Here is a 16,257-nt window from a genome sequence, read left to right on the forward strand (position 1 = left end):
TAAATCTTTTCGAAAAAATGATTCTTGAAAACTCGTAAGTAAATTGAAGAACTAAAATAAATAATTAAAAAAAATGTTAAATATCCAATTACAGTAGAGCAACTTGTGGACAAGAATAATTAACTCCATTCTCACACACCAAGAGGGAAAAAAAAAAGCAGCATGAAATAAAAATAAATAATTTAAAAAAAGCTGTTCTTAAGCGAGAATTTACGTAGTTATAAAACAAAATGTTACAGAACGACACCCTTGTAAAAAGAGAAGGAATTAAAATGAATTAAGTTCAAGAAAAGAAATAAAACTAAAGCTTCGAAAAGGAGAAAAGAAATGGCGAAAAGAACCAAAGGTGGAAAAAAAAAAGTGTAAACACTTCCACAGCCTACTCAAACAGAGTTCGAGAATTAAAGCTGCGTAAAACAGCCACACTTAATACAATTTATTCTCTTCTTTTGGAGTACTTCCTTTTTTTTATTGTTTATTTTTTGAGGGGTTGTTTCTTTCTTTTATTCTTTTTATTCCAAAACTTCTTCTCCTTTTTCCCCGCTAGCATTAAATTACGTGTTCAACTCTTTTGTTTGGCGAAAAACCGAAAACATTCCGCTCGAAAGGGCGCCAGTTTTATTTTATCCGGATATTTATAAGAGGGGGAAAGAGAATTGGTAATTGGCGCCTTTCAAAGGAAGAAACATTTCGGTTGGCATTGCTAATAAAACCGAAGCGAAAATGTCGTTCCGATTCAATTAGCATTCATCGCAAAAGAGGCGCTGGCGGCTAATTAAAATGTAATTAGGCGTAATTAATTAGTCGCATCAGTCACTCTTCCTCGTCGTCTAGCTAATCTTGTTTTTACTCTCTTTTTCTACAGTTTTCCGTTGTAACCGTAACAGCACTCATTCCCGTTCTTTTTGTTTTCCGATGGAAGTTTTCTCCCCTATCGTCTGTCATCGATGCCTTTGCTTATTTGAATCGTAATCGATTCTCCAGCACTGTGCTGGTTAATTGGCGATGAAAGGTGCAGATAGGTGATAGAGAAAACACACTGAGATTGCAAACGATACCGATAATTGCATCAATTAGAATAAGTAAACATTATTAAGTTAAGGTTTTAGCGTCGTTGGCAACAATGCTCTTACGCTTGATTGTTTATTAAACATTACCTTTCCAGATTCCGGAAGTAATTTAATTGATTTTCTGCTTAGGCGAAAGAGCTATCATTTTGTTAAAACATAATACTTCAAGACGCAGCCTAAGTAATAATTATGGTAATTAGCAAATAAAAAAGATATTTGCTTTGTAAATATAATTATTAAAATATGCTATTGTATCATTGCTTGTTTTTGATCTTAATGCTTATGAATTTGGTTTAATGAAATGTTTTGAACGTTTTCTTTTCAGTTGCTTTTAAAAGTAACATGTTATAAAAAATACTCAAGAACTATTTGTACGAATTCTTAGCATTTTAATAGAAACAATATTATACCAGAGGGATTGTGTGAGTTCTTTCAACCAATGAAATGTTATCTGATATATGCAAGGCATGTTTATTTTTTATAGTCTTCTTCTAGCTTTACGGTTGATAATACGGTACGTGCACAATACCTTAGTACAATAGGTATCTCATTGTTATCATAGGTATTTTAGCGGTATCTTCCTAATGGCGGTATAGATATTTTACAGTTACTTTCATGTTTGCAAAATTATATAGGTAAATATCTTCTTCCTTAATATTGCTATTTCATATGTATATTATTTATTACAAGATGTATATTTCAGGTAATTTAATTTGCTTGTTCATTTGAAAGTGTGCATAGTTACTCTATTCATGAAAAACAAGAGATTAAAAAAAAGACGATTTAAGTATTACAGTAACTAAGCGAAAACTAGAGAAAAAAAAATTCCTAAAGATTTATAAGATAAAAATTTCATCAACTGTTGTTGCTTTATAATATTTATCGTTAAAAGTTTTAAAAAAACGTAATCAACTAATTTTGAGTTCAGTTAAGTTTTACTTCAGTTTTGTATAAAAAAAAAAAAAAAAGAAGCATTTTATAACAACACGAACAAGCTCACAATATTTTGAATTCAAATCTTATTAAAATAGTTTCAAATATGTAACAAAAATAAATAAAAAAAAAACTATAACAGGAATTGATTTTCATTCACTTTATATGTTTTTTTTAGGAAAATACGTGTTTATGTTTACTTCTGCTTATTTTTAGTATATTTCACTGCAACACAAAACGCAATATAAAAAAAGAGGAAAGGGTAATACTTTGTGCTTTGTAGACTAAAGCAAAACTCAACGTGAAGAAAGCAGAAAGGAAAATTCATAAAATATAATACATAATTTATGTATTTTGATTTGTACTTTATTCACGTTTCTTTTTGCTTTGGGCAAAATATAAAAAGTCCAAATAAGTATAATTCAAGGCATACAGCTTTTTGAGTAATGTAAACAGGAACCAACATCAGTGTACCAAGATTCTATATCAAAAGTATCTTTAACCCGTGTCATGACTCTGATAATGCTACTCATCTTTTTGAAACAGCAATTTATATTTAATTGTTTTTATTACTACTCTTAGTAAACTGAAAAAAATTACGAATAAAGATTTTTTTTTAAATTTTTGTCCTTGAATCTAATTGAATTTTTTATTTGAACCCTTAATAAATACAGCAAATTCTTGAATGAACTTTTTTCTTCGTAATTCTGCCTCTTTGGCACAATTGTGGCACTTGTTTTTAGAGCTAAAATAGTTCTTCTAATTATCTTTATTTATGATCTTAGTTGACAAAGAAAATTTTTGAATAAGGCTTTCTTTTCGATGATAGCCTTATCATAGTACTATACTTAATAAACAATCATATACATATATATATATATATATATATATATATATATATATATATATATATATATATATATATATATATATCTGATTATATTTAATTATTCTTAACAAAACTCTATTATTGTGCATGTTGCTAAATTTTGTTAATTTTATTTGGGTAACAAAAATATTGACACCAATGTAGAAAGTGGATCAATTGGTAAAATATTGAGATATATATTTGATACAGCACTGCGATATTAAAATTCGTACTCATTAGTTCGACTCAGTTGTACTGAGAGTTACCATGCGAACATATAAAAGACAAAAATTAAATCTAAGTTCATTTGAGCAATAGTTTTATATTATTTATTGTCTTGATTTTTATTAGTTTATTATTGTCTTGATTTTTGTTCTTATTATCTTAATTTCTCCTAACTTACATACTGTCTTGATTTTTGTTCTTATTATCATGGTTTCTCCTAACTTACACACTGTCTTGATTTTTGTTCTTATTATCTTGGTTTCTCCTAACTTACATACTGTCTTGATTTTTGTTTTTATTATCTTGGTTTCTCTTAAGGTGACACAGGGCTATTATTTTCAACTTTTTTATTTTTTGTCCAAAAGTGTTGAATTTTTCAGAGATGTTCTGTTTTTTAATGCAAAAATCATATATTAAATTTCATATACTGTTAAAATTTAAAAAGTTATAAAATTTTAAATTATTAAAAATTTTAACTTTTTAAACTATTCCACGCGCCTCAAATTTGAAATAATTAACTAAACTATAGTTTTAATTTACTCTCTAGACCATTTTCAGAAAATTGTTGGGAATAATTATTTGAATTTTGCATTAAAATTTTTAAAAATTAAAAAAAATCTATAATATATCTGTTTTTGGCAAAAAATGTCATATTTCGCAACACAAAAATCACAAATGAACAATAACAATTTAAATAATTAAAAAAACTGCTCCCAACAAAATTCTTTATATATCCATGCAAAGATATTGAGCAAATTTCAGAAAAATCCGATTAAAAATTTTACGCGTGGAACAAATTGAAAAGTATGATCGTGCTTAAAAATGATGTTCTGAGAAAAAGACAATTTTTAACTTACTAATAGTAAATCAGTATAATGGCATTAAATTTTATTAATATTTATAAAATATGACAATATAATACATTTTAAGTACATTTACTACATAAAAATGTTCAATTGTTGGAAAATAGACACAATTTTAACAGAAAAATATTAAATTTCAAGATCGGGATTTTATCAAAATTTCAATTTTTTTTTGCAACTGAAATAATTTATTACCAATATTTTTAACCCAAACTTTTAAATATACTAAAAAAAATATACTTCTTTGACAATTGAACGAGATATTTATTCATTAGTTTTATATTTTAATTAAATAAAACGAACACAATAATATCGAAGTTAGAGTTCTTTTCAAAACTTTCAAATTTTCCATTTTGTCATTTATATCAATCTATTTACTAATCAATATTTGTACTTAAAAATGTGAAAAATTTATTTAAAAAATATATTGTAAATAAGAGAAATACAAAATTACAGTAAAAATATTATCAAGAAAAATTTCAGTAAATTTTTATAAACCTGATCAGTTCGACCAAATAGAGAGAGAATAATAATAGCACCAATTTCAAATAAAAGTATTATAAAGAGAATGTTTGCTGCTATGGAACAAAAAATAAAATGTACTTTTTATAACAATTGCAAGAACAAATAAAGGAAATATATAATTCTTCAAAACCCTCCAGCATGGTAAGTAACACCTTCCTTTTTCTGTTTTTTTTTTCTTCAAAAGACTTTTTATATTTTTTACGAATTCGTTTTTGGACAAATTCCTCTGACTGCCGCACTCTCTTTTGAGAAGCTCGCCTGATGTCTTTTTTCTGTGCAATTGTCAATGAGCAATCATTCATTAGTGAATCACAAGAAACGAACTCGAGTGATTTAGCATATCCAAGATTAAATTCACTTATAGCAGAAGTGACTGCGATATCTAATCGTTTTTTAGAAATAAATATTTCCTTAGGGCATTTTGACCATATGCAGCTATGCAAACATTCATTTGCATTTTGAGTCTTTCCCTTGGTGCAACGCTGAAGAAGTTCCGTTGAAGCCAAACGTTGATAAATGGGCAATATTTTTTCGACAACTTCTTCGGATAATTTTGTTTTCATCAAAGAATGCTTCTTTGGAGTGCTGCCTGTAGCTAAGGCTCTTTGAAAGAAGCACCAGGACTCTGCACCAGGAGGACATTTATTGTGACGTGGTTTGTCGTCAGTTGACATGCAATGAAAAATTGTTGCATATATTGCTGTTTTCATTTTGTCGACATCGGGAGCATTGACTTGGATAGCTTTACGATAAAAGCCTTGAAGCTTAGAAATTGTTTCTTCCTTTAGGCTACCCGCCTTTCTACCACCAAGAGTTAGTCCCTTTGTCCGCCACTCCTTCACTTTGTTTCGAAGTCCAGTGCCAACTCTTTTCGCTACATGATTCAGGCATTCTTCCTTCTCTATTTTAAAATCCTTACCATAAACACATGCAGCATTCACCGCTTCAAAAGTTTTAGTGTCCCCATCAGATAGAACACTTGCATATCTAAATTTACCTGAGGTTATTGAGCGCTTCCATAACAATAAAGCAGCGTGCATTTCCATACTGTTTGAAGTGCCATTGAAATTTTTTTCACAATCAGATTTGTGCGAATCATACCAAATTTGAAAGTCTGCGGTATCTTTCCCAAGGTCAATTGCTGTTGTGGTACATTCGTGACAGTATTTGGATAATATTTCAAAATCTACTACCAAACCTGTCACAACTTCAATTACGATTCCTATGCCATATAATGATGTGTGGCCGCGTTTTTGCCACGTCCCATCATAGGAGATGCAAATGTCTATAACACTCTCACTGTTTAGCATTGAGTTAGCTTCAATGTATGCATCCCTCACAGCTTCACGTGACGTTTTCAGAATGTCAAGTTTGAATTGGGATTTAAAACTAACCAATGTGTTCAAACACTGTCGATATGTTTTGCAGTCCATTGTTGGCATTCCCAACACCATTGAAAAAGTTTCTAAGGCTGCGTGTCCTTTGCCCATTTCAATGAAAGCTGAAACAATTTTGCTGTTTATGTCAAAGCGACGGCTATTATGAGAACGCTGACTGGTAAAGGAAGAACCTGCAATATTTCCACAAGATGCACACAACAGTTGGAGTTTTGAAGAATATCCAAAAGCAGATCCTGAATTTATTTCCAATGTTTGGGATTTGCATTCAGAGCACGCAACAGTTTTGAGAAGGTTGTTCAGTGATCCCAAATCAATCAGTTTATACTGTGTATTGGTCGAAGCAGTCTCATCTGGTTGCGAGAGAACCACATTATCAATATCTAAATCAGGAGAAGTAATTACTTCAGCATTACAACCCTTTTTGAAATTGTTAGCTAGAGTTTTCTTCCGTTTAGAAGAACGACCTTTCAGCTTATGCCATCGAGAACATGTGCTGTTCATGGCTAAGAAACTATGTAACAAATTTAAAAAACAATAAAACGTAATAGAGTAAAACAAGAGGGCAATTTAATAACGTAACAAAACAAAAAATAAAATAACAAACGGCGATGGAAATTAAAATAACTATGAAAGAAATCGATGCATAAACATTCGCTATGATAGTTCGTAAACAAACAAAACATTTGAGACAATCACAGTTACAGTATCTATTAACGTTGCCAACAAATTCAAATAGAAATAAAGTTTGATAATTTTCGAAATAGAAAAAAAAAAAAAAAGCTGAAACAATTGGTATAACAATCAAAAACTAAAGCTAACTGAAAACGAAACTAAATTTGACAGTTATTTTGGTAGACGAAAAAAGGGGCGTGGCTTAACAAAAATCATCATAACTTCATAAATTTTTAACCGATTCAAAAAATTTTTTTTGCAATATAATCAGGCTAACTTTTACTATTTAAATATGCAAAAATCAAAAAATCGATATTTTGTGCAAAATCTTCGATTTTGAAAGCCCTGTGTCACCTTAACTTACATACTGTCTTGATTTTTGTTCTTATTATCTTGGTTTCTCCTAACTTACATACTGTCTTGATTTTCGTTCTTATTATCTTGGTTTCTCCTAACTTAATAATGTTTTGATTTTTGATTGTACAGTTTTAAATCTAAAAATGTTTGAAATTCTAGCTATTTAAAAACGTGGGTTTGCTGGTTGTCGGAGCTGGCTATTAAAAATTAAAGAAATTTCATAAGTACTGTTATTATTTTCTTTTTACGCGTAACTGCACTAATTACAGTTATTTTTTTATTGTACTAAAGCAACTGCCTGTCCTCAAATGTTTCTATTCATGCTCTTTGCGTTTTTTTTTTTTTAAATTTAGTTTTGGTAAAAATTCATTTAAATGTTTATGAAAAATCTAACATGCATTTGAACTCGTTTTAAGCATTCTGAGTAAAGGTAATATTTGTTATTGATCAAAGCAATATTTAATATTGTTCTTTAGTTGAAAATTCTAAACTATTATTATATATATTTTTTAAAATGTAATGAAGAACTCTTTTGAAAACATTGTTAAATTGCACAGATTGAATTAATTTTAAGTATAAAATATTTTTTGTCAAATACAAAAGTTAAAAGGAAAGCATGACTTACGATTATGAGATCAAAACAAAATCAGATGAAAATGTTTAAAAAGTATAAGCAAAAGTTTCGAAACAATTATATTTGGACTACTTATATAAGTACACAGAAAAAATTCTGGTAATAAGACTTTCAAATCCTTGGTATAAAATTGAGTCTTTTCCTTATAAGCAAATTATAAGAATAATAAACTGCATATGTAACTAAGAGCTATTATGTTATATATGTAAAGTCCGCAAAAAAAAAAGATATCAACCTGAATAACTTTCGTTCTAATGATCGGATTTTCACAAACTAAAAGTCAATCTTAATGGTACCCGGAGGTGACCTCAAATATGCTAATTAATTAGTGCTAACTATTAATTAAGTCACAAAATCAGACACAAAAACGTACTTTCTCTGATAAAACATAAATATTTTTTTACATATTTGGAATCTAGACACTTGAATTAAGACAAAATTTTGAAAAAATTGGGTTGCAAATTGGGTAGCAATAAAGGTTTATATATTTGGTGATAGTCCAGAAAACCGCCAAAAAAAGTCGCCAGCGCAAATGAATATTTTAAGATAACCCATTGACTAATTCAAAAGCTTAATTTTACTAGGTTGCTTGGCAACCTAGTAAAAGAACTCTGAATGTAAAAAAAAGTGAAATAATGTTCTGTGATTGCTGGGAGAGGTTTAATTAATTGTTAATAGAAAATATCTCGAAGTTTCAAGGCAATAGACAATTTTTAAGCTGATTTCTGTCCAAAAAGCAAAAAAAAAAAATAAAATTTTTAAATCTCCTTTGAAAAGAAAATTTGAATTGATTTATAAATTATTCATGATTTTTTAAGTTTTTAGAATTTAAATACATGAACTTTTTATCTGATATTATTTAGATATGTTGTTTCTGCTATATTTATTCGAGGATTTCTTACTAAAATCAAATTGACATAACTTATTATAGCTATATACAAAATTTTAGGGATAATCATTTTTACAGATTTAATCGAGTCTTCAAGGCAAGAAAGTTTGAAGAAACAAAAAGTGCTTGAAAAATAAAATGTAGATTGTATAGTAATTTTAATACACATTCACAAGGTTTTCTATAATTTACGATATTTCTTTTTTCTATAACTCAAGGAATTTCTGAATGTTTAGGGGCATTTTAAAAACATTGAAACTTGTTATATTTAAGAATAAGATATTGAAATAATATGTTGCATATTGTATGATTCATTGTTTAAAAAATCGCTTCTTTCTGCTAGATATTTAGGTTACATGGTTTTCTTTGGAAGAAGATCATTAGCAAATAGCATCCTCATGTTTCGATACATTCTGAAACTTACGTTCGCAAATTCACCATAAAATGTCGCACAGCATATTCTTCAATTACGATAAGCTTCATTTACCCCCAAATACTGCTACTATGATTATTTTTGTTTTCTTTTATATATCTGATACTCTCTTTTTAAGCAGAGCTCGTAAGATCCTTAAGATACTGAAATGGGGGCACAAAAACTTAAAAGATAAAATATTTAATTTCATTAACTCAAAATATCTGGTCTCAAAATTTTAATTTTTAAGTTAAATATAACTTTTACAATATTGATGCTATTACGTTTTTAAAGACCACATAAATCCTGTTAAAATATAGAAATGCTTATGTTTACTTTAACGAGTGTAAAATCCTTATCCAAATAATGATCAAGACTCAAATGTAAAACGGTATAATTGATGATAAAAACTCACCTGGCCTCAAAAAATATGAAAAGGGAAGTAAAAGTCGACATGTTTTGAGAGTTCAAATATAATCGCCCATTCTCAAAACTTGTCAAGCTTGAACAACTTGTGACTTTTATTATTGGACACTCAAAACATGTCTATTTTTATTATCATCTATTATTTTTTAAATTAATGAAGTTTTTATATTTTCGATTCAGTTTCTTAGGATTATCTATTTAGTTACACAACATATTAAATTATTTCACTCGATATTAAAATACGTTTTACATAAGCTATAGGCACAGGTTCTTTGATTGAAAAAAATAATAATTCACTACTTTCTAAAAAAATCAATGCATTTTTTTTTTTTTTTGCTGCATGCCTTAAATTTCAAAAGTCGAATGTGAAAATGGAATGTCCCCTAGCACCAGGAATCAAAATTAAATAGTTTCAACGACAACTATTTCAAAAAAGTTTGCGTTTCCGTCCTACTCGAAGTTGTTTGGAAAGGTATTTTTTATATATCGATTCCAAAGTTTATTCTACATATATTTTAGGGTATACTTTCGGAGTATTTTGATCGAGTTTATTTTTACACCTTTATTTGCTTAAAATTATTAAATAATTTGCTTAAAATAAAATATTCAAGCTACCTGATTTAATGCATTTATAGTATAACAGTAAACGGGGCTTCCATCGCATATCCTTAACCTTGATACCGCTATCATTAAATAAATGGAATAAGCTTAGATAAATAATGAAATTAATTGTTTTCTCCTTTTAATTTTCAAGGAAATATTTTTCGATCAAACAGGTTTCATTCTGGAAATAGCTAAATTATTGAGTAGGTCCCTTGGAGCAATATCATTCTTATCCTCTTTTGATGAAATATAGAAAAAATTGGTTTTCACAATTTCTGAAAAAAGTATGTTAGCCTTCTTGCCACTTTTTTTTTATTTTAATTTTAATTTTAATTTTTAATCAAAATAAGATCGGAAATTGCGTATTTTTTATTGCCTTTTTTTAAAAAAATCAGATGGTTCCAAAATTGGCACGGCTTCGGAATCTTCTTACGAATTTCAATTTTTATTATTTCCTGCTTAACAAAATAAGGCATTTCTCCTGATAACAAATTATACTACAATAATATCTTGGGAATCGTGCTAAAGAAAAAAATTAAACAAAATAGTTTAACATATTATCCGGAAAAAAATCTACATGTAATCATAAAGAAAGAGTAAAAGATATAATGAAATAATTATTGAATCACGCGTGGTCAGATAATTAAAAATTTAATTTCACAACTAAAATGTTAGGACGACATTTAAGATACTGAGATATTTTAAGACGCTTAAAAATTTTGGCTACGTATTCGACAGCTTTTTATGTTCGGTATCTTTAGACTCTTGGTAGTGACTTCTAAAGCATCAACACTATTTTAGATAATCTATGAAGTCACAAGAAACAAAACAAAAAAAGACTATCAATGATTTATATTCCTTTTTCAAAAAAAATAGTATGCTTAGTAAATAATCAGCTGCTTTGCATTAAATAATTGTAAACAGTGGAATGTTTTTAATTTCTTAACAAGGTTTTATTCTTAGCTAACAGACAATAATTCTTTTAAAAAGAACTTGACTATAATTTAAAAAGGAACTTCACTTTAAAGAAAACCTAAATTAAAGTACTAAAAAATTGATTAGTATATTAATGAAGAAATAATAAACGTAGTAGGGAAAAGAATAAGATTTTTAAAAATGTTAAAATTTAATTAAATAGTTGGTAAAATAGTTCTGCGAAACACTTCCGGACAGGTGATTAAAAAATTACTTCCAACATTAAGACGATATAAAAGATGTTGAGAAATTTGCGATGATGTGAGGTATGCTTAAATATGTTTACTATGTATTTTTACCAATATTTATAAAAAATGTATTCAAGAAATTGATAAATATTTTTTTCCAGATCTAGTCATACGTATACTATTGAAATTGTATCAGTTATTGAGAAGAAAAAACTAAAAACTAAAAAATAATCACATTAAATAAGCACAATCTGGTGTATAATCATATTCTATCAGAAGCATGCTTTTATAAAACTCGACATTCGTTGAATAAAATGTTTTTTATTCAATAAGATGTTTTATTCAAATTTCTTTACTAAACTGCAAATAGAATTTTAGACTATTAAAAAAGAAACATCGTATTTTATAGTTTTGAGAAAATAAAAATAAAAATATTTGCAAACGATTATTAGCGAAAAAAATATGAATGAAATTTTCGCTACGCGCGCTAAGTTAAGTTCCTCGTAAGTTTATCACATTTTAATATTTATCGCCCCACTTAATCATTTCTTCATTGTCGCCAAATTATTTTTTTTTAAATAATTAATTTTAATTTTTCTCATCTTCTAATAAATAAAAACAGTTGAAACTTCAGATTTTTCAATTGAAAAATATGTTGATTAATATGGTATAAAAAAATTCATACCTTATATTTCAACTTTTTTTCATCCTCACTTTAATTAAATAATAAAAAATAATAAATAATTATTAAAAATTATTTTTTTCAGGAAATTATCTTTGGGAAAATGAGTTTTATGAGTGGGTGAATTTTTTTTTGTAATTGCTTCATTAGTTTTTAAAATATGACTGAAAACGCAAAAATCGAAATTAACATTAAGGGCCCGAACTTAGAATCGCTCTCCTGACCAAACTATGGGGACCACATTTCCCAGATTGCGGCTACCCCCTATATTTTGAAGATGAAAATTCCAAACATGTAAAAAAAATGTATGTTTATTCAGAGAAAGTACGTTTTTGCGTCTGATTTCGTAACTTAATAAATAGTTAGCACTAATTAATTAGCATATTTGAGGTCACCCCCAGGAACCATTAAGATTGTCTTTTAGTTCGTGAAAATCCGATCATTGGAACGAAAGTTATTCAGGGTGATATCATTTTTTTTTTGTGGACTGTACATACACGGAGAAAAAATTTCTGGTAAAATTACCAGACTGTTTAGTAATAACATTTTTGATAAGAAAAAAAAACAACATAAATAATTCTGAAATAATTCTAAAATTTAGGGTGTTTTAACTAGTTGGCGGCCGCCCTTTGGTAGCCACTGCTCTAACAGTTAATTAAAACAAGTATAATTAATTAATATAATTATGCATTGAATGATGAATATTAATCAAAAACTGAATCCTTTTGTTAATTATTTATTCGTATAAAGCTGTAAGAATTACATTTAAACACTTAATTTTGCAGTACGTAAGCATTTTTATTCTTCAAGTGGCATAAAAAAAGAAAAAAAATATTAACGCTTTTTAAAATAGAAAGATGTTTTTATTAAATGAACCTTAACTCTTAATTTTATTGCAAATACAAATATCAGTTTATAAACAATTTTTTAATATTGATTAAAAGCAAAATGCTGCGAAAATGAATTCCATAATTAATATCAGACTCTTCGTTATTTTTAAATCTAACTTCCTTTTTTGGAGAGGTTTTTATAAGGTAAATATTTCCGCAGTCTTATTGTTATTTCTCCCTCCTTGTGAAATGAATTTTTTTTCAAAGGCATATAAAGTTCAAAGAAAGCTATAAGCTCAAAAAATTAATTAGCAAAAAGCCAAATCTTTAAGAGAATGAAAAATGATACACGGTCGAAGGTAAAAATAAAAACTTTAAAAAAAAAAAAAGTCACAACGAAATGCAGTGTGTTTTTTAATTAAAAGTTGAAAAGGATTAGTTCGTATGAAAGTTGAAATATTAAATAAAATAAGCTGCTAGTTAAAGCAAAACTGCCATGAAAAAAACAACAAAACAAAAAAAAAAAACACTAAGCTAAGATTATATTTTCACCCTTTTTTATTGCTCTTTTTTTTATTAGAGATGAAAAAAATTAAATTAAAGTAATATAAAGTTTTTTGCTAACGTAGGATTTTTTCCGAAAACTTCTACTATAAATCTATTAAGAATATGTTGTTTGTTTTGTATAAAGATGACGTATGGTTCAATGAGCTAATAAATTTTTTTTAGTCAAATCATCTTGTTTCCAACTACACGTTTACAATCAACTGAGTTTGAAATTTAAAACTACAATATTTGACTACAGGTTGTCTTACGATGGCTTTGACGTAACATGAAATGATGCTTTTTTTGTGAATAATATGCTATTTTTATAACTGTTGTGAGTTTGCAACTGTTACTCATGACTGTTAGATCAAGTTTAGCCTATCTAAAGTCAGCACTGTCTACGCTCGATTTGAAAATGGCGCAAAACGAGAATATGGAAAAGAGCTACAGTTTGGTGAAAATGCAAAGCATTTGTGGTCCAATTTTTCTTTAATATGAAAAAACTTACTCAATGCTGCATTACCTTGGGTCATAAATATTTGCAAAAACTGAATAAGTTAGTGGTTTTGATAATTTTCATCAAAGTGAAAAAATGTCGCCGAATTGGCGATTTTTCGAAAAAGTTTAATAATTTTTAAAATATTCTGTTATTTGTCTGTTCTGAATCCCAAATAATTCTCCGCAGCAAGATCATATATACAGTTGTTGCAGTCTTCGCATTGATTCAAGTGTAAGACACTTAAACTATTATTTATTTTCCTTGGAAGCAGAGCTTTGACAAACAGCGTTAAGTAACCTCAGATAATATTTGGCTTCCCCGCTTAGATAGCCTGATGACCAGTGGCGAAGTCGAGTATTTAACTGTAAAACACTTCAACAAGGATCGAAACTGCGCATCTTCGTATGCTTCGCAGACTCATCAAAGTGCTCACCCACTCGTTTATTCACCATATTGTTCAAGTCTAGAGAAAAAAAATACGAAATTAGCACTTTAATATGAGACAGATAGCATCAGAGTTATGACTGTGCACAAGCCGTAACTCTGCTGTTGTTACTCATCCCCCTGGTGTAGTAAAGCCTACACCAGGTTCAAAAGACCCCGTCGCCTGAGAACATCGAAAATCTTCTCCTGCTCAACCAACAGATGTCTCCAGGAGGCTCCCAAACAATTAAGAAGATGAGCTGGACTATTGGGAAGGAAACAAGGAGAAAAAAATCTTTTCCGCATTCTGAAATTTCATACATTTCAAGTGACCACTTCTGAATACTGCCAAGACCGATTGTAGAGCCCTGTGGCTGCTGCATAACAGAGACAGGCATTGCAGCGTACCAGTTATGAACTGGTGGGAGGTGCCAAGTTGAAAATAAATTACTTTAGTGGAGCGAGTGGATCTTTTCATAGAAGAAGGTTGATATCGTCAATAACAACTCTCCCACAAATCCACTGGAGGCATATTGACTTCCTCAGGCCGAGCTCGGAGAGATGTACTAGAAAATCCTGGTCAGCTTAATCATAGCCATAACTCAAAAAAAATACTGTGAAAAGTAAGTTCATAACTTTCTTCGTAACTTTCTATTGTGAAAAGTAAGTATTGTGTAACTTCAAGAAGTATTGTTTCAAAATAAAATAAAGTTTCAATACAATGTTTCTGTCATAAAATATTTTAACATAACCATTGTTTAAATTGAAAGTTAATCAGGAAAAAAGGACGAAATTAGCACTTTAATATGAGACAGATAGCAAGGAATATGACATCAATGTTATGACTGTAGACAAGCTTTAACTCTAAGAATTATTTTGAAAAGCAACTTTAAGCAATATTGTTTCGGTAGGAAAAAAAGTTGCAATACAATGTTGCTATCATAAGAAAAGTTTAGACAACCATTTCTTTCTACTAAAAATAAATCCGAAACTAGCACTTTAATATGATTAGGATTACCAAGGATCGTGTTGTATTAGTGGGGTAAAAAAGATTGTGGATGATTCGCAACTTTTAAGAAATGTTCTTAGAATATGAAATAAAGTTGCAATCTAACTACGTTGCAACCACAAGGAAGGAAACCATTGTTTCTACTAAAAGTAAATAGGAAAAAAAAAGATGAAACTAGCACTTCATAATTCACATTGAATAAGATTTTACAATAAAATGTTGCTTCAACTATGTTGCTACCGTAAAAAAAGTTAAGACGACCATTGTTTCTAATAAAATAAATCAGAAAAAATAGACGAAACTAGCACTTTATGATTCGAATTACCAAGGATCGTGCTGTATTAGTGAGGAAATAAAAAGATTTTGGATGATTCACAACTTTTAAGATATGTTGTTAGAATATGAAATAAAGTTGCAATCCAACTATGTTGCAACCACAGAGATGGTTAAGTGAACCATTGTTTCCAATGAAAGTAGATTAGAAAAAAGATGAAATTAGTACTTCAACATAATTCAGACTGACTAGAATTTCGGTGCATCACTGAGTCTCAGCTTTTAAGAAATAACGTTTCAATGTGAAACAAAGCAGCTATCTAATGGAACTTCAGTTATGTTGCATTCCTAAGAAATGTAAAGGAAAACATTGTTTCAACTGAAATTTTATCAGTAAAATAAAGAAGGTGGCACTTAAATTTGATTCAGTTTAACAAGCATTGGGGGGGGGGTACATCAACGACATGATTGTGGGTGAGCCACAACTTTTAAGAAGGAGCTGGAAAAGGCTCTTTGCGAAACATTGTCTACTTAAAAGATTTACAGAAAGCTAATCTTTTTTTAAAAAAAAAAGTGAAAAAGAATCTGGAAAAGAGTTTCCTTTAAATAAAAAGAATTGAAAATAAATCTTTCTATGTCCCTCACAATCTCCTTTCCCTCTCTCCACGAATAAAAAGTCATTGTGGATGTGGAACCACCTTACTGCAAGTGGCAGAACCAAAACAAGAAGGGGGGAGGGAATAGCTGGAGGGTTTGTGGAACACCACCCAAGAATACTTTTTCTTCCTTCAAAGTTAGAGAGCATTGGGGAGCGAGAGTATAGGAAGAACAAACTTTGATTTGACTCACATTGAACGACGAACCCTATAAATTTTCCGCATTGCACAAGTTTTATCGCAACTTAAGCGGTTATATTCTTTTCTTTCTACTTCGCTGCCTTCCTTTCCTTTACTCA

The 16,257-nt window shown here is 29.0% G+C and overlaps 2 protein-coding genes across 3 annotated transcripts in view; both read right to left on the reverse strand.

Annotated features, from left to right (window-relative positions):
* The window catches only part of LOC107445627 (uncharacterized), a 626,385-nt gene that overhangs the window by 248,993 nt on the left and 361,135 nt on the right, over positions 1 to 16,257 (reverse strand). The gene's annotated exons all lie outside the window — the stretch shown is intronic.
* On the reverse strand, positions 3,973 to 6,906 carry LOC147814538 (uncharacterized). The gene has a single exon (XM_087156881.1). It carries the CDS (start codon positions 6,383 to 6,385, stop codon positions 4,538 to 4,540), a length of 1,848 nt encoding a protein of 615 aa, XP_087013007.1. The 5' UTR covers positions 6,386 to 6,906; the 3' UTR covers positions 3,973 to 4,537.

This window comes from Parasteatoda tepidariorum, chromosome 2, assembly GCF_982258835.1.
Source record: "Parasteatoda tepidariorum strain Cologne lab strain chromosome 2, Ptep-v5.0, whole genome shotgun sequence".
Lineage (NCBI taxonomy): Eukaryota > Metazoa > Arthropoda > Arachnida > Araneae > Theridiidae > Parasteatoda > Parasteatoda tepidariorum.